Source organism: Saimiri boliviensis, chromosome 9 (genome assembly GCF_048565385.1).
Source record: "Saimiri boliviensis isolate mSaiBol1 chromosome 9, mSaiBol1.pri, whole genome shotgun sequence".
Classification (NCBI taxonomy): Eukaryota; Metazoa; Chordata; class Mammalia; order Primates; family Cebidae; genus Saimiri; species Saimiri boliviensis.
The window spans coordinates 90,561,496-90,583,431 of NC_133457.1; the positions used below are offsets into that span (position 1 = coordinate 90,561,496).

The following is a 21,936-nucleotide window of genomic DNA, read 5'->3' on the forward strand; positions in this document are numbered from 1 at the left end:
CCATCAGTCCCATTTTCCTGTGAGTTACTATTTCCTAGATATGGATCAGAGAACCTCAGAGAAAGCCTGTGCCTGAATCTCCTGTTTGCTTTACTAATGTAGATAGATGTAAATCTCTTTTACAAGAGGATAGCTTTTCAGAGCTATCCCCATCTGCAGCTTTTCTGAATAACCAACTTGAAATATGCCAAAGAAGTGTATTTTGGGGTGGCATATTTTGGTTTCCCACACCACTCTAGCTAATTTAAGGAAGAGGGATTTGCTAGAAATGTACCAAATTGTTGAAACAGCTAGAGGAATAAGCTATAGGCTGGGATTACAGCAACAACTTTCCAGCTCACACCACAGAACTAATGGCAAGGGAGATACGGCTACCTCTGACTTCTGTATGAGGCTTCTTTCACTCTGGTCAGGAAACCACCCTCACCTTCACCAAGCCCTAAATCACACTGCCTCTGCCACAGTCAAGAAGCTGTTGTTGCCACCCCTTCAGAAATATGCTACTTCCAATTCCCCCCAGCTTCAACAAAATGGATGCCCAAATGCCCTGTCTGTTTCTTCATAGGTCATCTCTAAAAACTAGAGGCAGAGGCAAAATATGTATTTTATATTATGTCACAGTACCATAACTTGCCTCTCTTTATACGTATAATTGCCTTAAGTATTTCCTCTGTATATATTAAGCACTACAATAGATATTATAATTTTTGCCTCAATTGTCAAATATGAGCTAAGAAATTCATAAGGAGAAGAACATTGAAGAATATTATATATTTTTAAATTTTTATTTATTTATTTTTCTTTTTGAGACAGAATTTCGCTCTTGTTACCCAGGCTGGAGTGCAATGGTGCGATCTCAGCTCACCACAACCTCCGCCTCCTGGGTTCAGGCAATTCTCCTGCCTCCGCCTCCCGAGTACCTGGGACTATCGGTGTGCACCACCATGCCCAGCTAACTTTTGTATTTTTAGTAGAGACGGGGTTTCACCATGTTGACCAGGTTGGTCCTCAATCTCTTGACCTCGTGATCCACCCGCCTCAGCCTCCCAAAGTACTGGGATTTATAGGCGTGAGCTACCGCGCCCGGCCCATGTTTTTTAATTTTCATCCATTTTATTGTTCTTTCTTTTCTGAACTTCAAGCTTTCTTCTAGCATTTCTTTTCTGTTTGGAGAGCTTCTTTTAGGCAGGCTTTTTTTTTTTTTTTTTTTTTTTTTTGAGATGGAGTCTCGCTCTGTTGTCTAGGCTGGAGTGCAGTGGCACAACGTCGGCTCACTGCAACCTCTGCCTCCAAGGTTCAAGCAATTCTGCTGCCTCAGCCTCCTAAGTAGCTGGGACTATAGGTGCACACCACCACCCCCAGCTAATTTTTGTATTTTTAGTAGAGAGGGGGTTTCACCATGTTGGCCAGGATGGTCTCGATCTCTTGACTTCGTGATCCGCCAGCCTTGACCTCACAAAGTGCCGGAATTACAGGTGTGAGCCACTGCACCTGGCCTCCTTTAGGCATTCTTTAAGGGTAGATCTGCTGGCCACACATTCTCTGATTTCTCCTTCATTCTTAAAATACAGTTTCACTATATGTAGGATTCATGGTTGACAGTTCTTCTCTTTTAGCACTTGCAAAATGTTGAGCCACTTCGTTCTGGCCTCCCTGGTTTCAGATGAAAAATCTGTTCTCATTCAAACTAGTGTCTGCCTATAGATAATGCATTCCTCCTTGGTTGCTCTTAAGATTTTTTTTCTTTCATCTTCGGAAGTTTAATTATGAAGTGTTCTGGTGAGGATTTCTATTGATAGGTCTTATTTGGGGTTCACTCGGCCTTGTAAATCTGTAGGTTTTTGTCTTTCACCAAATGTGGGAAGCTTTCAGCTCTTGTATTTTGAATACTTGCTTAGCCTTCAAATCTTTCTGGAGTCTTTCCGGGACTCTGAAACCATGAATGTTAGATCTTCTGTTACCGTCTCCCTGTTTCTTCCTTCCCACCTGCCACCTCATCTCTCTTCTGCCTGCTGATCAAATGGAACAAATTCAACAGAGCTGTCCTCAAGGTCACTGACTTTATCTTTTGTCATCTCTATGCTACCATTGAGCCTACCCAGTGAGTTTTTAAATTTTGTTGCTACACTTTACAATTCTGTGATTTCCATTTGGTTCTTTGCTGAGGTTTTCTATTTTTTCATATGTTTCAGAAGATTTTATAATTGCTTACTGACACATTATGGTAGTTGCTTTAAAATCTTTGCCAGATAGTTCCACCAACTGATTCATCTCACTATCATTGTCAGCTGATTGCCTTTTCTTGCTCCAGTTGTGATTTTCCTGGTTCTTGGTATGACAAGTCATTTTCAATTGTATTCTGGACATTTTGCACATTATGTTATGAGACTCTTGATTCTATATAAATCTTCTATTTTAGTAGGCAGCCGCCCTGTTTAGGTTTATTGTGTCAGTTTTGCCTACTTTCGTGGGCTATAGTTATAATGTCAGTTGCATTTTCTGAGCCTTCGCAATGCTATTCATGTCTGCTTTGTTCTTGTGACTCTGCTTAAGCTCCTACTGGGTTGTTACATATGGTGCCTACAGAGGCAGAAGGCACTTCTCTAGGTTGACTGGTGGCATTATGTGGGTGTAGGGGATGCCCTAGGTCACCTTCTCCCTCTGCATGAATGGCGGAAAGATACCAGGGCTGCTGGCACTGCCTGTGCAAGTGAAGGAGCCTACCTGCTGTTGCCTGGCGTGGAGCACTAGATGACCCGGCCTGCGTGGCTTTCACTGTTACCACTGATACAAGCAGACAGAGCCCACTGCTGCTGGTGGGGATGGGTGTGAAGTGGGTTGGCCCATTCTGATTCTTCTGTTGCCACTGCTGCAGGCATAGTGGCCTATTGTGGTCTGTGGCTGTAGAGTAGGAGAGTGGTTGGAAACTCATTTCTGCTGGTGCTAGTGCTGTGAGTGGATTGGGTCCACTGCTGTCACTGGGTGTGGGTCTCCCCACTGAGTTCTCCTTTTCTGGTCCCTTAGCCAGAGGGAGAAGCCTTCTGAGTGTGTGTATGTGTGTGTGCGTGCGCACGTGTGTTTCTGTCTCTACTTTGCCTGCCTGCCTTTCTCCTCCCTCTGTTTCCTTCCTTCCTCCCTTCCTTTCCCCCTTCTCTTTCCCTTCCCTTTCTCCTTCCCTTCCCGTCCTCCTTCCCTTCCCTTTTTCTTTCCCTTCCCTTCCTCCTTCCCTTTCTCCTTCCCTTCCCTTCCCTTCCTTTTCTCCTTCCCATTCTCCTTTACTTCCCTTTCTCCTTCCTTTCCCTTCCTTTTTTTTTTTTTTTTAGGCAGTTTCGCTCTTGTTACCCAGGCTGGAGTGCAATGGCACAATCTCCACTCACCACAACCTCCACCTTCTGGGTTCAGGCAATTCTCCTGCCTCCGCCTCCTGAGTAGCTGGGATTACAGGCACGTGCCACCATGCCCAGCTAATGTTTTGTATTTTTAGTAGAGACGGGGTTTCACCATGTTGACCAGGATGGTCTCGATCTCTTGACCTCGTGATCCACCCGCCTCGGCCTCCCAAAGTGCTGGGATTGCAGGCTTGAGCCACCGCGCCTGGCCTCCCTTCCCTTTTACTTCCCTTCCCTTTCTCCTTGCCTTTCCTTTCTCCTTCCCTTCCCCTTCTCCTTCCCTTCCCTTCCTCCTTTCTTCCCTTTCTCCTTCCTTCCCTCTTTTGCTCTCTCCAATGGCTCTCTGGTTTCAGGCTGACTTGTGCCCAGGATATATAGAAGATAACTATATCTTCTATATATAGGGGAACCACTGTTGTGTAATCTTCAAGTCTCGAGTCCCTAGTCCATCCATCTTCTTTCTGCTGTTCAGAGTCCTTTTAGGATTGCTGAATTATTTCCATAGTACTTGGTTGTGTTTAAAGAGAAGAAGCCAGAAAAAGTGAGTTTGTATCATCTTCTCCTGAAACTGGAAGTTGCCTCAGGATTTTGAGTAAATGCTTGTTGGTTTAAGCCAGGGGTTCCCAGCCTAGGTCTTCCCTGTCTCCAAATTTCAGCAGCTTCGTGCATCTTGGCTGTGGGTCTAGAAGATGGGACCAAAGGGGAGAGGAGAAGTTGAACAGAAGTAAACTATGATTAAATCGAGTTTTGAAAAGTGCATGGATATGTGTGTGTGTACAATTTTTTAAAAATGATGGAGACCTTTAAATATATATTGAAAAAGAGAGACGGAAAAGGAGAGACCTTGAGGACATAATAATAAGGGAAATAATGTGAAAATCAGGGCAGGGTTAGGCAATTTTGGATCCAGGGATTCTAACCAGAGCAACTGACAATTGCACACCAGACATCCTAATGGTTCTCACGCCTTCTAGGGAGACAATGTGACAAGAATTAATCAGGATCCTAGGAGGAGCTTGTAAGGGCAACCAAAAAAGTCCCCCAGTTTGAATAAACATGAGTTACATTCTCATGAAATAATAACGTGTGCTTAAGGCATCTGACATTAAGCTGCAAATGCTGAAGGAAGCAGAGGAGAAAATAACAGAGGGCAGGAACGCTAAACCATGTGTCTTCATCAGTGTACCGCCTACTGAGACAGCAGATGGAAAGGATTCCCTTGGGAGGATTTGGAGAACGCTTGGTTCGGTTGCTGATAAAACTGCTATCTCTGATGCACAGCTTTCAGGATCTAAGAAAAAGGCAATGAGAGAAGAAGGCCTTTGGGTGTCAAACAATCAGACGGGCCTGGTCTGGTCCACAGTCGTATTTGCCGAGAGAATCGTCTATCACAAATGGGCTATCATTCAGATGTTTCGGATCCTTAATATGTTCTTTCTCTGACTGTGAACTTGCTCATGAGGACTGAGTTCTCAGATACACAGGGAAGGTGATTTTCCACTAGAGAAAGCAAGCAGAGAGACAGCCGTGCACTGTGAAGTGACCTGAGAGGATGGGAATGGAGACGGGAAAAGGAATAAACAAGTATTTTGAGACAAAATGCACATGCCTGGAATCCCAGCATGGTGGGAGACCAAAGCAGGAAGATCACTTGAGGCCAGGAGTTCAAGACCAGCCAAGGCAACATATCAAGACCCTGTCTCTACAAAAAAATTGAAAAATTAGCAGGGCATGGTGGCATGCACTGTGGTCCCAGCTACTTGGGAGGCTGAAGCAGGAGGATTGCTTGGACCTGAGGTCAAGGCTGTAGTGAGCTGTGATCATGCCACTGTACTCCAGGCGGGACAACAGAGTGAGACCCTGTCTCTAATAGTTTGTAATAAATAGTTTGAAAATTTCATACATAGGAAAGTGGACAGAACAGTGAATCTTCATATACTCATCATCTGGATGTCATAACTTGTTAACATTTTTTCATATCTGCTTTATCTTGTTTCTATTGAAATATTTTAAAGTAGTTTACAGATGTTAAGATATTTTACTTGTAATATTTCAAGTAAATATTATAATCTTATAATATTTCAAGTAAATATATGTTTCTAAGAAATAAGAATATTTTCTCACAAAACCACAATGCCATTATCACATATTTATGATATCTTTCCCTCTAAATTTTAAATTTGGCCAGGTGCAGTGGCTCAGATCTGTAATCCCAACACTTGGGAGGCCAAGGCAGGAGAATCACTTGAACCCAGGAGTTCAAGACCAGCCTAAGCAACACAGTGAGACCCTGATCTATTAAAAAGTTTATGCGGTGTTTGATTTTCTGTTCTCATGTTAGTTTGCTGAGAATGATGGTTTCCAGCTTCATTCATATCCCTGCAAAGGATATGAATTCATCCCTTTTTATGGCTGCATAGTATTCCGTGGTATATATGCACCACATTTTCTTTATCCAGTCTATCATTGATGGGCATTTGGGTTGGTTCCAAGGCTTTGCTTATTGTGAATAGTGCCTCGATAAACATACATGTGCATGTGTCTTTATAACAGAATGATTTATAATTACTTGGGTGTATACCCAGTAATGGGATTGCTGGGTCAAACGGTATTTCTAGTTCTAGATCCTTGAGGAATAGCCACACTATATTCCATAATGGTTGAACTAATTTACACTCCCACAAACAGTGTAAAAAGCATTCCTATTTCTTCACATCCTCTCTAGCATCTGTTGTTTCCTGACTTTTTAACGCTCACCATTCTAACTGGTGTGAGATAGTATTTCATTGTGGTTTTAATTTGCATTTCTCTAATGACCAGTGATGTTGAGCTTTTTTTCATATGTTTGTTGGCTGCATAAATGTCTCCTTTTGAGAAGTGTCTGTTCATATCCTTCATCCACTTTTTGATGAGGTTGTTTGCTTTTTTCTTGTAAATTTGTTTAAGTTCTTTATAGATTCTGGATATTAGCCCTTTGTCGGATGAATAGATTGCAAAAATTTTCTCCCATTCTGTAGGTTGCCTGTTCACTCTAATGATAGTTTCTTTTGCTGTGCAGAAGCCCTTTGGTTTAATTAGATCCCATTTGTCTATTTTGGCTTTAGTTGCCACTGCTTTTGGTGTTTTAGTCATGAAGTCCTTACCTGTGCCTATGTCCTGAATGTATTGCCCATGTATATGTCCTGAATTGTATTATCTATGTTTTCTTCTAGGGTTTTAATGGTATTATATCTTATGTTTAAATCTTTAATCCATCTTGAGTTAATTTTTGTATAAGGTTTAAGGAAGGGGTCCAGTTTCAGTTTTCTGCATATGGCTAGCCAAAAACTGTCAATCTTTTATTTTGCATTGGCGTCTGTTTTAGGGAGGCCTTTCTCATGCAGGGTTATAAAAACACTCAGGTATATTGTCATCTGTAACTTTTATAGTTTTTTTTGTTTTTTTGTTTTTGTTTTTTAACATTTAGATCCTTAATCCATCTGGAGGTTATTCTCTGTGTATAATGTGAGGTGGGGATCTCACTATTTATTGGATATTTGGGTAATTCATCCTTTACCACTATTTAAAAATTTATCCATAAATCTCTGTAAATTTGGCCACCTATCTTCTTATTCTCTTGCTTAAAATCCTTAAATCACTTTACATTATTCTTAGAATAAAATTCAAATTCCTTCTCTTGGCCTAAAAAGCCATAGCCTGCTTCTGAAATTCATCTACCCCTCTGCCTTTGAGGGTTGTCCTCCAGCCACATGGGATTCCCTCTGTCCAGACACTTCAGCTCATCCCAGCCTGAGTTTGCACTAACTTTGCACATTCCCTCTGGAGGCTCCAGCCTTTGTCTGCCTGGCTCTGTGACTCCTGCAGTTTTCAGCTCAAAGGCCGCTTCTTCGGTCTTCCTCAGACCAGTCTGCCCAGAGTGCCCACCGCAGGTACTACCGCATCATTCTTTAGTATGCCAGGGCACTTCTCACTATTTGAAATGATTCTACTTTTATCTGTCACCCCTCACTATCAGGAGATCTTCCAGGTCTGGTTCACTGCTGCAGCCCCAGCTGTAGTAGACGTTCAGTCGCAGTCCTGGGATGACTACGTCTAATCCGTGCTTTCACGTAGATTACATAGGACAAATATATAAATATTTACAATTTAAAAGTGGACTAAATTAATGAAAAAATTTATAATAGTGCATGTGATATGCAGTTAGGTAAAGAATAACGAAAGTGTTGTACCCCAAAATAACTGAAGTTTGGAGTTCAGTGGAATGAATTATTGAATCAAAGACATCCTTTTAGGACAGGTACCGTGGCTCACACCAGTAATCCCGGCACTTTGGGAGGCCGAGGTGGGTGGATCACCTGAAGTCAGGAATTCGAGAGCAGCCTGGCCAACATGGGGAAACCCCATTTCTACTAAAAAAAAAATCTGTCAAAAAGTAGCTGGGTGTGGTGGTGAGTGCCTGTAATCCCAGCTACTCAAGAGGCTGAGGAAAGAGAATTGCTTGAACCCAGGAGGCGGAGGTTGCATTGAGCCAAGATTGTGCCACTGCACTCCAGCCTGGGCAACAGAGTGAAACTGTGTGTTAAAAAAAAATCCTTCTACAATTTTGATAGAGGTTGCCAAATTGTACTGAGAAAGCTATAGCAATTTATCTTCCCAATGAGAGTCGATCAGAGCATTTGTCTCCCTGCACCCTGGCCAGCCCTAGATTCCTTTAGACTTTTTACAGCCCTACAAAATATAAAAATCAAGAAACAAAAACCACACAAAAACAAAGAATATCTCATTGGTGTTCAAAGTTGTAGTTCTTTATGTTTGAGTGTAGTTGCATATGATCTCATGATCATTTTATATGTATATTTTCTTCTTCTTTTTTTTTTTGAGATGGAGTTTTGCTCTGTTCCAGGCTAGAGCGCAGTTGTGTCGTCTTGGCTCACTGCAACTTCTGCCTCCCGGGTTCAAGCTGTTCTCCTGCCTCAGCCTCCTGATTAGCTGGGATTACAGGCGTGTACCACCATGCCCAGCTAATTTTTGTATTTTTAGTAGAGATGGGGTTTCACCATATTGGCCAGACTGATCTCGAACTCCTGATCTCGTGATCCACCTGCCTTGACCTCCCAAAGTACTATGATTGTAGTTATATGTATATTTTCTTAACCACCTGTTCATGTCCTTTGTCAGTGTTTCTATTTGGTTGTTTTTCTGATGATTTGTATGACTTGTTTTTTGAAAAAGTTCTCTCTGTTAGACATGTTCTAAGTATTTTTCCTAGTTTTGATCTTGCATATGGCTAGGCAGTCATTTTCATCAAATCTGTCCTTTATGATTTTTAGGTTTTCTGTCAGTCTTAGAAAAATCTTCCCTGTTGTAATGTATCTATTAATAGGTATCTCCATTATGTATGCATATCTCCTGTGTTTTTTTTTAAATTTTTTTTATTTACACCACTTCTCAGCAGGAAATTACCTGTGTTTTATTCTAGCATTTTTGTGATTTTACTTTTTTACTTTGAGTTTTTAATCATCTAATATTCATTTTAACATGAGAAATAAGGTGGGAAATCCAGCTTTTTTCACTCTCCCTCCCTCAGTGTGGGGAGCCAGTGACTAAGAGCAGTTGCTAAAAAACTCCACCTTTTCCTTATGGGTTTGCAAAGCCACCTTCACCATTTCCTCAATTTCCATATGCATTTATACCTATTTATGGACTGTATGCTTTTCTTTTGATTTTTCTATGCCTTTTTTGCTGCTTTAATTATTATAGAGTTAAAAATGTTTTCACATTTGAGAAGGTTAGTTCCTTATTTTAAATTTTTTGGCTACTCATGCATGTTTAGCTTTTTAAAAGAATTTGCATTATGGCTGCAGGGTAAAGAGAGGCAAAGGTAGATATGGATTGACCAGACGGAAGTTTCTTGCAGCAATCCGGGACAGCAATGGTAGGAGACTATGGGGTATGATGGGTCACCCATCCCACTTGATGTGTTTTGGCGGTGTATCCACTCAAATCTCATCTTGAGTTGTAGCTCCCATAAATCCCACGTGATATGGGAGAAACCAGGTGGGAGGTAATTTAATCATGGGGGTGGGTCTTTCTCGTGCTGTTCTCATGATAGTGAATAAGTCTTGCAAGATCTGATGGTTTTATAAAGGGGAGTTCCTACACAAGCTCTCCTGCCTGCCGCCATGTAAGACATGACTTTGCTTCTCACTTGCCTTCAGCTATGATTGTGAGGCCTCCTCAGCTATGCGGAACTGTGAGTCAATTAAATATCTTTCCTTTATACATTACCTGGTCTCTGTATGTCTTTATAAGCAGCATGAGAACAGATTAATACATCACTGAATTCCAAACCTCAGTCATTCTCAGGTGTACCACTTTTATACTTTTGGACATATATGTTACCTACACTATTATTAATTTTTTAATTAATTCAGTACACTTTTAAATTTCAAATATTTGTATTAGACTTGTCCTATGCAATACATCTGAAAGCATGGGCTAGATGTCATAGTTCTGTTTTTCTAACATATTAAACTGAATAGATTAGCAATTAAAATAAATATTATTTTCTCACGTAATATCTAAAATTATTTGTGCTACCAGCACACTGGTCATGGCAAACTGTTATCATCGGTTCTCTACTTAAAAAGGGGCCTACGCTGGTGGGTAATGTCTATTGCTTGATCAGGATGCTAGCTACACAGGTAGGCTGTTTGTGAAAATCATCAAGGTGTTCATTTGTATGATATATGCACGTTTCTATGTAACTATTATAATCCAACAAAAAGTTTTAAAAGCTTTAAAAAGTTTAAAAAGCTGGCCTGGCACAGTAGCTCACACCTGTAATCCTAGCACTTTGGGAGGCTGATCTGGGAGGATTGTTTGAGGCCAAGAGCTCAAGACCAACCTGGCCAACATAGCAAAATCCCATCTCTATTTTTTGAAATAAATTATTTTTTTAAAAAAAGCTTAGCTGTATTGTTTTGTGCCGACTACTGGTAAGGAGAGTTGTTACATGCGTCCTTACACAGGTTATACAAAGAAATAGACTAATGAAATGAGTAATAGCACATGAATTTAAGACATTGGTAGCAGTTCTCTTCTATAGGGTTCTGATGTTTATGTATTCTTAGTTCTGATGTCTCAAAAAGACCTGAAAAGGGCCACAGGTCTGAAACAGACCACAGATGATATCACAGGCCAGTCGTAACATTCATGAGATGGTAAGATGTTGGTAAATTTATCTGTAGGACAGAACTAGACAATAATGTCAACGTCCAAAGCCCCAATATCCTTATCTCTTTCTTAGTCTTTATTAAAAGTTCACAGAAATAAATGGAAAATGCCATCCTAACCTCACAGAGATCAAATTAAGCAGCGAGTTTGCAGAGAAATCAAATATCTCATACTGGCCTGTCACAAACACTTATTCAGATGCAGGTAAACACACACCACACTCTTTTTTTTACCCTAAGGTAATTCTGGCTTTGAGACTCCTAAATTCTCTACTTTTAGGGTTTACCTCTCACTGGGCACCCTTGGCACAAATATTTAGGTTATGAAATTTTTGATACTAAAATCTCACTGCCAAATAGAAGCTACTGCTTCCCAACATGGAGATTCAAATAGCTTGTATTTTTTGTTCTTTTAAAAACATAAAATAATCCAGTTTCCTTCTGTAGGTAGCCATGGAGACTAAGTGCAAGCATTGCAGTGACTAATACTAAAAATGATAGCATTCTTCAAGGACATCTATTAATATGCTTCTCATTAAAAAGCAGTAAAACTAGCTACCTTAAAATTTATTGTCCGATTTTCAATTGTAAGTCTCCCTGGCTTCCCGATTGTTTGAGGGCCAGTTGAATAGAAAACACTCATGGACAAAGAAGCAGATGATTGCTTGTCAGAGGAAAACTTGAAGTCTTGTTTCCTCCAGTGTCTCTCAAAGACCTACTCATTTCCCATTTCTACCATGTGGGTCTCCTTCCAGGGGGTTCTACATTTCAATCTGGAACACTGTTTCTTATACCTAATCTCCCCAGCACTGGAAGCCCGAGTGTGAGTGTGTCATTCCTAACCTTTAAAAGGCTTCTCTCTCCATCCAAGAGTCCCTGGGAGACCTTCCTGAGATGGCACACTCACTCACAATGTATACTTTAAGGCCAACCCATTTGCATAATCTGCTTTCTGGAAAGCGTTTGGAATCTTAGGCCAATTAAATTTCACCTCAAGTGTCTCAAAATCCAATTGGTCAGGGCTGCCAGCTTCTTTTGTTGTTCCCCCTGCAAAAAGCAGTACAGCCCTTTCTGCCAATGCAATGTGTTTAAAGCACTGCTGAGGTAGGGATTAGCATGAGGCTTCCAATTGCAGCTTCAGAGATCCTGGTGCCAGGTGATGTAATTCTACCAACTGAGTCTCAAATGGGGGTTCAGGACACGACCCACAGAGTGGAGCATCTGCCAGTGCAAACCTGCACTGGCTATTTAAAGAGTTCCCTGGTGAGGAAGGACTCAGGGCTGGAGGACAGGAACAAGGTGGCCACGAAGTCCTGCTCTGGGCAAGTCTTTGCAAATGGAGCTCAGTGTGCTGGAGGTGAGGACAGGGCAGGGTTGAGGGGCCAACCATTCACGAGGTGACAGAGGGTGCTGGCAGCAGGCAGGCAGAATACAAGAGGAAGTAGGGTCCCACCTGGGCAAAGGAGTCTATTTTCTTCTATCACAACTTGACAAGGCCACATGGCATCAGCCTAGCGTATCATAATTGTGCTCACATAGAGTGCAGCACATTTGTTATCTCCTCACCTTTCACATTTGCAATCTGATAAGAGACAAAGAGAGTTAAAAAAAACTGTGAATTTTAGCTGTTATTTTAGATTGCCCAAATGTTCCTTCCTCACCCGGTTAGTAGTATTATAAAACATGGATTTCTAGCTTCAAAGAGGAGGCAAGGGTGTGATCAAGATGTGATATACTTTTCTAAACTGTATTTCAATCTTTATATTATTTTAGGACCTGTATTCTCAATTACATGGTCTCAGTTTTACGGCTTGATATAATTCCTTATACCTGATTCAGTGCAGAGCTTTGTCTCCTTCCAAAATTTCATCTCACAGAAGCACGTTCTCTTAGGTTGAGTTCTCCCAGAAGGAGACTCTGAGTCAAGGATTCAGATATAAGAGGTTTATTAAGGAAAGACTCCCAGAGGCAGCAGAAAATAAATGGGAGGAGGATAGGGAAAGGGATTATGTCCAGCAAGGGTGTGATTTCATGTAAAGTCCCAGCCTTAGCCTGATCTCAAGGAAAGGGAGTTCTAGAGCATAAATTATGCCTCAAAGAATGTCCTTCCTGAGGCAAAGGAGCTGGGCTTTTGACTCGTAGCCCAGTCAGTGGCCTTGGCCAAGGAGAGTGGGAGGTGGGGTGGCCACAGGGACACAGAACTCCCAGAACCCTGCTGGTTCTCCATATGGGCTGACTGGCTCTAATAACAGGTCACAGGTGCCAGCCTTTAACCACAAAGCACTTAATTGGGATGGGCACACAGAGCTAGCAAGAGACCCCGGGGGATCTGGGAGGCCACCAACAGTGCTGGCATGGCGCAGCACCTCCAATACTACCCTGCACATTGCCCAGCACCAGTTATGGGTCCTTCATTACATTTTGCTGCAAGAGGAAATTAATAATATCTTTTGACAGTCCTGGTTTTGGCTTTTCATCATCCAAAGATGTACTTCCTTCCTCCAGTGGGTAGAAGTGGGTGTCCCTGGAATGCCTCTGTAAGACAGAGCAGCCGTCCCAGTTGAAGATGACCCGGGCCATTTGAAAACTTCGGAGGACATACCTTTGGCTCTCCTGGTCTCTTAGTTGAGTGATTTTCTGAGACAGGCACTTGCAGACAGATGCAGAGAGTGGGTTCACAGAGCCTGGCTGTGGATGGCCAAACATTTCATAGAATCTATCCAGGGATTTCCGAAGGCCATCGTCTTCTTCCTTCTCTGATTGGCCTTTCACAGCAGGGTCAAGCCAGAAGTTCTCAGAGGCCCAAGAGTTATTTTGTTCTGTATTTAGGTTACTGGTGTCTGCAAGACAAAACACATTCCAATACTCAAACATACTCAAACAAGCAATCAAAAATATCAGAAAGCAAGCCAAGAGCAGATGATGTCTATTTTCAGTTCAACACGCTCGCTGCTCCTGAGTAACTGGCAATACGAAATATCAGCTGATTTCAGAATCTGTTTTCACCATCCTGAGGTTATGCCACTTGCTAGCTCACAACAAGACCATCTTACTTGCGTGATGGATTTTTAACCTGATTTCCCTGTGTAGAAATTCAGGGTGCCTGTGAACTTGGATGGAAAAAAATATACATATATATTTATTTATTTTCACTAACCACAACCTGAAATCACGCATTTTCTCCCATGATGAACGTAGGCAGCAAATCACAGTATTAATAGCAAAACCTGTAACTTTGTCACCAATAGATCTCAGCTGCTAAAGGAAAAACTTGAGATTGTAATGCCCACCCCCAAACTGGGAAGGTGCTGAAAGACCAAAGAATAACTTGGACAAGTCCAGCTTGATGAGTAGATGAGTTTATTAGGACTTAGGAACAGGACACTCCTGGATGCTAGCAGGATAGCTCTAGAAATCCGTGCGTGTGCACGATGGAACTGTTTTCCTTAGTAGGTTCTCAGATTCTCTCCGGGATGTCTGGGTTCTCAAGGACACCCGCTCCTCAGCAGGGCACTATGTATGGCCTTAGCTCACTGCCCAGCCTTGAGGGTTCAAGCAGCAGACATTCACTCTTAAGTAACCTGGTGTGTGACCCTTCCCACTATAACAACTATTTTCACATCATATTATAGTATGTCAAAGGTGTTTACAAATTATTTATGCTACCACTATGCTGTGGACTGAATTGTGTCCCTACAAAATTCACATGTTGAAGCTGTAACCCCTGACATGACTATATTTGGAGAGACGGCTTTTTTGGGAGGTAATTCAAGTTAAATGAGGCATATAGGTAGGATCCTAATCTGATAGGATTGGTAACCTTATGAGAGGAAGTGACACATAGTGAGAAGGCGGTTGTCTGCAAAGCAGGAAAGGAGCCCTCACCAGAAGCTGACCAGGCAGGCATCCTGCTCTTGGACCTCCATGCCCGACCCTGATATAAGCTTTTATAAATCACTACCTTTGACATTTCCCTGCCCCAGCAAACTCAACCAGTAGCTATAATAAATATAGCTGTACTTGCCAATGCTGAAGGAAGGTGCATGGTGCAGTGGGTGGAGCTTTAGGAAAGGAGGTGGGATTTCGGTTTGGGCCCTCGTTTTGTTACTAGCTGGAAATGACACCTTGGACAAGTCATACAACATTTCTGCGTTTCAACTTTCTCAACTTTCAAAATGAGGGTTTTACTAAACAAACTCTTTTCTAGAATATCTACGGTAATATAAAGAGAAATAGATTATCCAAAAGCATCAGCACAGCCTAAAAGAATGCGGACATCACGAAGAAAGAAAGAAGAAAAAAAAAAACTAAAAAGTGAAAAAAAGCATGTGGACATGCGTTCTTTGAGTCACACGCAGGCCTACACATGGACAAGCATTCATTCATTCAACAAATATTTATTCAAAACTGATACTCAGGCAACTCATTACAAGTTGTTGAAGATATAGATGGATGTTGGAGACCATGTCCCTCATCTAAGGTACTTGAAACCTAAGTAGGAAGAAAGGACAGCATTACAGACATTAAACAAGTGAAATATACGATGTATGCAGATATGAAATGATATAGTGATGTTAAGTGAGACAGTGTGGACTCAGTGGACAGCACAGTGCAAGGGGAGCAGGAGTGCATGCTCCTCTTTGGAGGAGGTGGCCTTCAATCTTATTCTGAAAGGACCATGGCAATAGAGAAGCAGGTTGATGAATAAAGTCCAAGTGGTGAGAAGAAATAGAAACTAAATGTTTCCACGGCTGGTTCCAGTTCTCCTCCTCTGCCCGCTGGCCTTTCTTCAGCAGCCTGAGGCTGAGCCTATAAGCTCGAGGAGAGAGAGAACTCAGTGTGGCCAGGGGAACCCAAAACAGAGATCATGCTTTGTAAATAATTTGTAGGACGGTATTTCCACTACACTAGTTTCCAGAAAACTTAAACCTATGTCCCAGCCAGACTCAGTGGCTCGTGCCTGTAATCACAGTACTTTGGGAGGCTGAGGTGGGAGGATCACGAGGTCAAGAGATCGGGACCATCCTGGCCAACATGTTGAAACTCTGTCTCTACTAAAAATATAAAAATTAGCCGAGTGTAGAGGCGCACGCCTGTAGTCCCAGCTACTCCAGAGGCTGAGGCAGGAAAATTGGTTGAACCTGGGAGGTGGAGGTTGCAGTGAGCCGAGATCGTGCCACTGCACTCCTGGTGACAGAGCAAAACTCCATCTCAAACAAAACAAGACAAAACAACAAAAAAACCCCAACAGCACAAAAATATGTCCCAGGTCCCTCATTGTTTCTTAAGGAATAGTAAAGAAAGTTTCCTTGGCCCTGCTATGCCCAGAGCTTCTGCCCAAGTTCCTCCCAACCACCCTGTCACTGGACTGAAGCCTCCAGGATGGGTGGAAGCGGAGGGAGGCAGATGCTGGTCTCTTTCTGGTCCTGATGGCATAGAAGCAGCAGGGGAGGAGTTCTTGGCCTGTACTCTTCACAAGTGCCAAGTTTGTGAAAACTAAGGAAGGACTGAGCTATTGTCTCAGACGGAAGGAGGCTAAAAACAGCCACGACAGCCAAACACACACAAAAATGTTTAAACCGCATCTTTTCACTGTAAACACATTACTGGGGCAACTGGAGAGCTGTGAATGGGGTCTGAGGATTAGATGGTAGTCATGGATCATGTTAATTTCTTGATTTGGATGGTTTTCTTGTGTTTTAGAAGAGAATGTCATTGTTTGTAGAAAAATCAGGAGTGGTGGCCTTCAAGTGAGCAAATCTCAAATAATTCATTAAAAATGATTTTGGTTTTAAAAAATTGTGAAAAAATTAAAAGAAACCTTTGGAGGGATAGATGTTAAAATTTCCTTTGGTGGCTTACTTTACTATCAAGCAACCAAATAAAGTCTTAGCTCGGGTAGTTGCCTAACATATGATGTTGCTGTTAGAAAGTTGAAGGGAGACAGGAGAGGGAATAGGGTCCCATGATGGCAGGATGAGGGGTCCCTTCCCCACTTCTTCCCCGAAGATGACCTTGTCCTGGGAAGGGGCTGGAGGTGTAGTGGCTAGAAGACAGAAGCTGGGAAGGGCTAATGAGATGGGTGGGGGAGAAAGCAGGGTATCCCCAGCAGTAACACTGGGAAAGTTGAACCCCCAAAACTGTCCACTTACATAGAAAACTCCAAACAACATGGCAGGTACTTGGTAATTAAATAGTCAATGTGCTTTGATAGGCAGGATTTTAAATTTTCACCTGTGTTTCATTTAATTTAAAATTTTTGAAGTCCAGTGTCCACAAAAGAGTCTAAAAGCTAGCTGTCTCCTATATTTTTCATGCACATGTCAGGCAGTCTGCCAGCCGTCTTCAGAGAAACAACTCTTCCCCTTCAGAAGACCAATGACATACGGGTTGAGTCATTTACTATGTCAGTTCTTTTGAACGCTGCCTGCAGTCCATTTCAGTCTTTGATTTCCTTTTAAAATTTGCTGTACTACAAACTATAAAGCCTCCTCTCTAATCATGAGGCTGTTACAGCTTTTTGGATGTCACCATTTCTTTGCCAGCAAATGACGCTAACTGCTTTTCCTTTCCTGATGTGCCCATGTGTGGAAAGAATGATGGGTACTAGGTCAGTTCCTGTTCAGCGGTGCATTCTTACAGCTATGTTCAAACCCTACCTTATTCTGTTAATATATCCCAACCTTGTAGAGCTGTCAAAAGGGGATAGCAATGTATCCAAGGAGACTCTAGGGATGTTTTTGTGTCAGGGATTCAAAGTGCTACTTGCATTTAGTGAGTGGAGTCAAGGATGTAAACATTCTACAGTGCACAGGACAAAAAATAGTCCTTTCCCCAAAAAGCAGTTATGTCTCCCCACCCCTCCCCTGGCTCAAAGGATGGATCTTGAAAGGAGTGGGAACTCAATGGTGAATCCCATTGCATTGTAATATGTTGATTTGCCTTGAGCTCCCTAAGAGACTTTTGCTACCAGCCGGGAGCGGTGGCTCATGCCTATAATCCCAACACTTTGGGAGGCTGAGGTGGGCGGATCACCTGAGGTCGGGAGTTCGAGACCAGCCTGACCAACATGGAAAAACCCTGTCTCTACTAAAAATACCATATTAGCTGGGCGTGGTGGTACATGCCTATAATCCCAGCTACATGGGAGACTGAGGCAGTGGAATCACTTGAACCCAGGAGATGGAGGTTGTGGTGAGCCAAGATTGTGCCATTACACTCCAGCTTGGGCAACAAGAGCAAAACTCGGTCTCAAAAAAAAAAAAAAAAAAGAAGAGAGAGACTTTTGCTGTTGGTCCCCATTCCCTGCACAACACCCTTCTTGCTAGTACCTACTATGCATTTTCCCTTCTCAGACCTTGAGATGGCTTTTTTTTCCCTTCAACAATGTTTGAGGGGAAAAGCCATTGGCACTGGTCCCAATGATTCTGGAATTATTTGCATTGAACAAAACTACCCTTTTTATTTCAATATATTTTCTATCATGAATAGGATTTCTTTAAAACTTCACAAGAAGAAAAGGAGGAGGGCAGGGCTTGATATCACAATGCTTTTGCACGCATCCATTGTTAAATTTTCTCTTTGCCAACGAGAGATAACATACAGATACTTCAGATTCCCTTTTTTTTTTTGAGACGCGGTCTCACTCTGTCACCCAAGCTGGAGTGCAGTGGCATGATCTCAGCTCACTGCAGCTTCTTACCTCCCGGGCTCAAATGAACCTCTCACCTCAGCCTCCCGAGTAGCTGGGACCACGGGACCACAGGTGCATGCCACCACGCCCGGCTAATTTTTGATATTTTTGATAGAGATGGGGTTTTGCCATGTTGGCCAGGCTGGTCTCAAACTCCTGGCCTCAAGTGATCCACCCACCTTGGCCTCCCAAAGTGCTAGGATTATAGGCATGAGCCACCATACCCAGCCAGATACTTAAGATTCTTATACACCTAAAAATATGTTTCTGTCTTTAGGAGTTATAGGTGCTTATTTGAATTCAGAAGACAGTCAGTTGGCATGGGGCCCTTGAGATTAATGGTTGTGTTCTGCAAGAAATGCCATCAGCCTTTAGAAACCCCGATATCTAGTGATGGATTCTTCCAGAGAAGCTTCCCCGGCTATTTCTGTGGTTCCTAAATGCACAGCAGGATTTCATCTCTGTGAAACGTTTTTGCCTTCACTATGACAAGCTCCCACTAAATGGATTTGATATTTAGAATTCTGCCCTCTGCATGCATCTGAATCAACAGCCACCCACCCACCCTGCCTGATTTGTCCAGTTTCTCTTGCTAGGAAGTGCTGATTAAGAGGACCTATGTGTGGTTTCAAGGATGTTACAGAGCTGAAAGAAGTCTAAGACTTTTTTTTTTTTTTTGAGACAGGGTTTTGCTCTGTTGCCCCCAGGTTGAAGTGCCATGATGCAAGCACAGCTCACTGCCTGAGTCCACCTCCTGGGCTCAGGCGATCCTCCCACCTCAGCCTCTTGAGTAGCTGGGTCTACAGGTGCAAACCACCACACCCAGCTATTTTTTTTTTTTTGTATTTTTTGTAGAGATGGGGTTTCGCCACGTTGCCTAGGTTCGTCTCAAATGCCTGAGCTCAAGTGATCTGCCCGCTTCAGCCTACCAAAGTGCTGGGATTACAGGTGTAAGACATAGCGCCTGGCCAAGACTTAAGTTTTTAAAAATGAAGTATCAGGATTTAAGGAAAGAAGCAGTATGTGGCTTATTAGGTCTCCTTCTATGCTGCTTGGATGGGAAGCTGTCCTTTTTCAGGGCCCTGCCTTGTACTCTCCTAAGTTCACAGGCCCCGCTTCCTTGGTTTGTCTGTTGGAGGTTCCCTGGGATTGTGTGGCTCTAAAAATAGTCACGGGTCCTCCTTTAAACTAATGCTCATAATTGACTCATATGTTTAAAACACTTTAATTTGGCCAGGTGTGGTGGCTCACGCCAGTAATCCCAACATTTTGGGAGGCTAAGGTGGGTGGATCACCTTGGGGGCTGGGCTAAGAAGCCAGGTAAACACTTCTTTCAACGTCAGGCATTCCTTTCTATCAACATGTGCTCTTACTAGAGGGACTGGTACTCACTAGGGTGACTGATAAGTTTGCCCAGGACAGTCCTGGTTTAGGCCTGTTGTCTCAGATAATTATGATTATTATAGAGATGGGATCTCGCTATGTTGCCCAGGCTGGTCTTGAATTCCTGGGCTCAAGTGATCCTCCTGCTCCAGCCTCACAAAATGCTGGGATTACAGGTGTAAGCCATCACCCTAGCCTTAATTAATCCTCTTTTCACTTTCTAGAGGACCCTTGATCACACAATTCATTACATGTATACATGTATTATGACACATGACACAACCTGGTGCTGGAGGAATGAGGCTGGTATACCTGGGTTAACAAAGTTCCTACCACACAGTTATGTCCTGGAGGGCTGAAATTTGATGCTGGAAATCATCTCAGTCCATGTTATAAATAATAAGGTATCTATAGACTTCCGCTTTTGGCTAAACCTTGCATGGATTTGCCCTGCTATACTCCAAGCCAATCCTCCTTTCCTTTTCCCTCTTTTCATTACTGGCATTTTTCCTACTTCCTAGCCATTCAAACCCTTTGGTTACTGTCCAGCAAGTGAATTGGCCCTGGTTCACTTCGACTCATCCGCACCTCACTTGAGATCTCCTCTTGGTTTAGTCTGGCTTTTCCCTGGTGCATAATAACACGAGGGTTGGAGTTCTGGGGCACCTTACATCCTATCTTATTAATTCCATAAAATCAGTGACAGAAAAACAATAAGCTTAAGCCTCCTTTGTCCCAATAGCAACCCTGCCATCCACGGTTCATACATTTTAGAATTTGCGACTGTTCGTTTAAAGGACAAAAACCACATCCTCACAAAGCAAGAGTGTGTGGATATCAAGATATTTAATCCAAATTAACATTTCAAAGGGATGGATGCTTTGCTCAGGTGCTTTGGAAACCACAGTCTCTGTACTTGTTTATATCTGAAAGTTCAAACTGAATGAATCACCCAGAGGGCAAGTGGCATATGCTGTCACCCTTCATCCTAATGACAAACAGATGCCATGGGCAGAGGACAGGGTCTTCTAAGAGGCCTTCATAGAGGAATAAAATGAATGCTGGGAAAAAAAAAAAAAAAGACAGCTGTGATTAATAAATAGTCCTAAAAGTAGGTGCCAGGGCAATTTAGTAAGACCAGTGTTCTGATTTGTAAGCAGTCTCCTACTTTGGCATTTTATATTTTCTTGAAAAATTAAAAGTTCTAAGTACAGAGAGCTATAACATCCAAGCTCATACCACCCCAAATTGGCAATTAACACAATGTCCTATTTGCTTCAAAACTTTCTTCTTATTAAACATTTAAATTAAAGTTGACTATTTCTTCACAGATATTATAGGTTCGTGCAAAAATAATTGTGGTTTTGACATTGACCAAAACTGCAATTACTTTTGCATCAACCTAATAATCTGATTGCTTCTAACCTCCTTCACCTTTTAAAAAAATTAATCTTGGCTCATTGTGACCTCTGCCTCCTGGGTTCAAGTGATTCTTGTGCCTCAGTCACCCGAGTAGCTGGTACCCAGCTAATTTTTATATTTTTAGTAGAGAGGGGGTTTTGCCATGCTTGCCAGGCTGTTCTCAAACTCCTGGCCTCAAGTGATCTGCCTGCCTTGGCCTCCCAAAGTGCTGGGATTACAGGCGTTGCACCCCACTCCCAGCCCATTTTTGACGCCATATAAATAATACACACATATACACACATACATATGTATCCATATGCAAGAGTGCTGCTTTGTGCGTGGTAGGCATTTTAACTTTTAATATGCAAAGTTTTGCATTTTTTCAAAATACAAAGTTTTACATCTGACTTTATGATTTTTTACTTTCAGCCATTGTTGATTATGTAAAACTGCTTTATAGTACTCTAACATAGGAACATGCTACATTATTTTTCATCCATTCTCTTCCTGAGAGACAAGTAGGCTGTATTTAATTTTTTACTATCACAAATAAGGCTTCAGTGAGCCTCCTGATACCTACCGCCTTGTGCACATGTATCAGGAGGAGACTTTCTTTGGAAATTCATCCAAAAGTAGAATTACGGAATCGAAGGGAATGTGCATTTTCCGTTTACTGGATCCTGCCCAATTGCTCTCCAAGGTGATTGTATAATAACAATTACACTCCCACCAGCAGTGTTCGGGTTTTCCTGTTTCTCCACATCTTTGCCAAATTCTGTTATTATCAGACATTAAAGCTGTATCTTGGATTTGGGTTTGCATTTCCCTGACA

General features: G+C 42.3%; 1 protein-coding gene across 9 annotated transcripts in view; it reads right to left on the reverse strand.

Moving 5' to 3' along the window:
* SHLD1 (shieldin complex subunit 1) overlaps positions 1 to 21,936 on the reverse strand; it is a 102,014-nt gene that overhangs the window by 14,530 nt on the left and 65,548 nt on the right. For 3 of the 9 annotated variants that reach the window (XM_003933220.3, XM_074406271.1, XM_074406272.1), the window contains one exon: positions 12,554 to 13,464. In XM_003933220.3, coding sequence (XP_003933269.1) covers positions 13,025 to 13,464 — 440 coding nt within the window. In that variant the 3' untranslated portion in view covers positions 12,554 to 13,024. The other 6 variants (XR_012519317.1, XM_074406275.1, XM_074406273.1 and 3 more) reach the window with 5 other exon arrangements.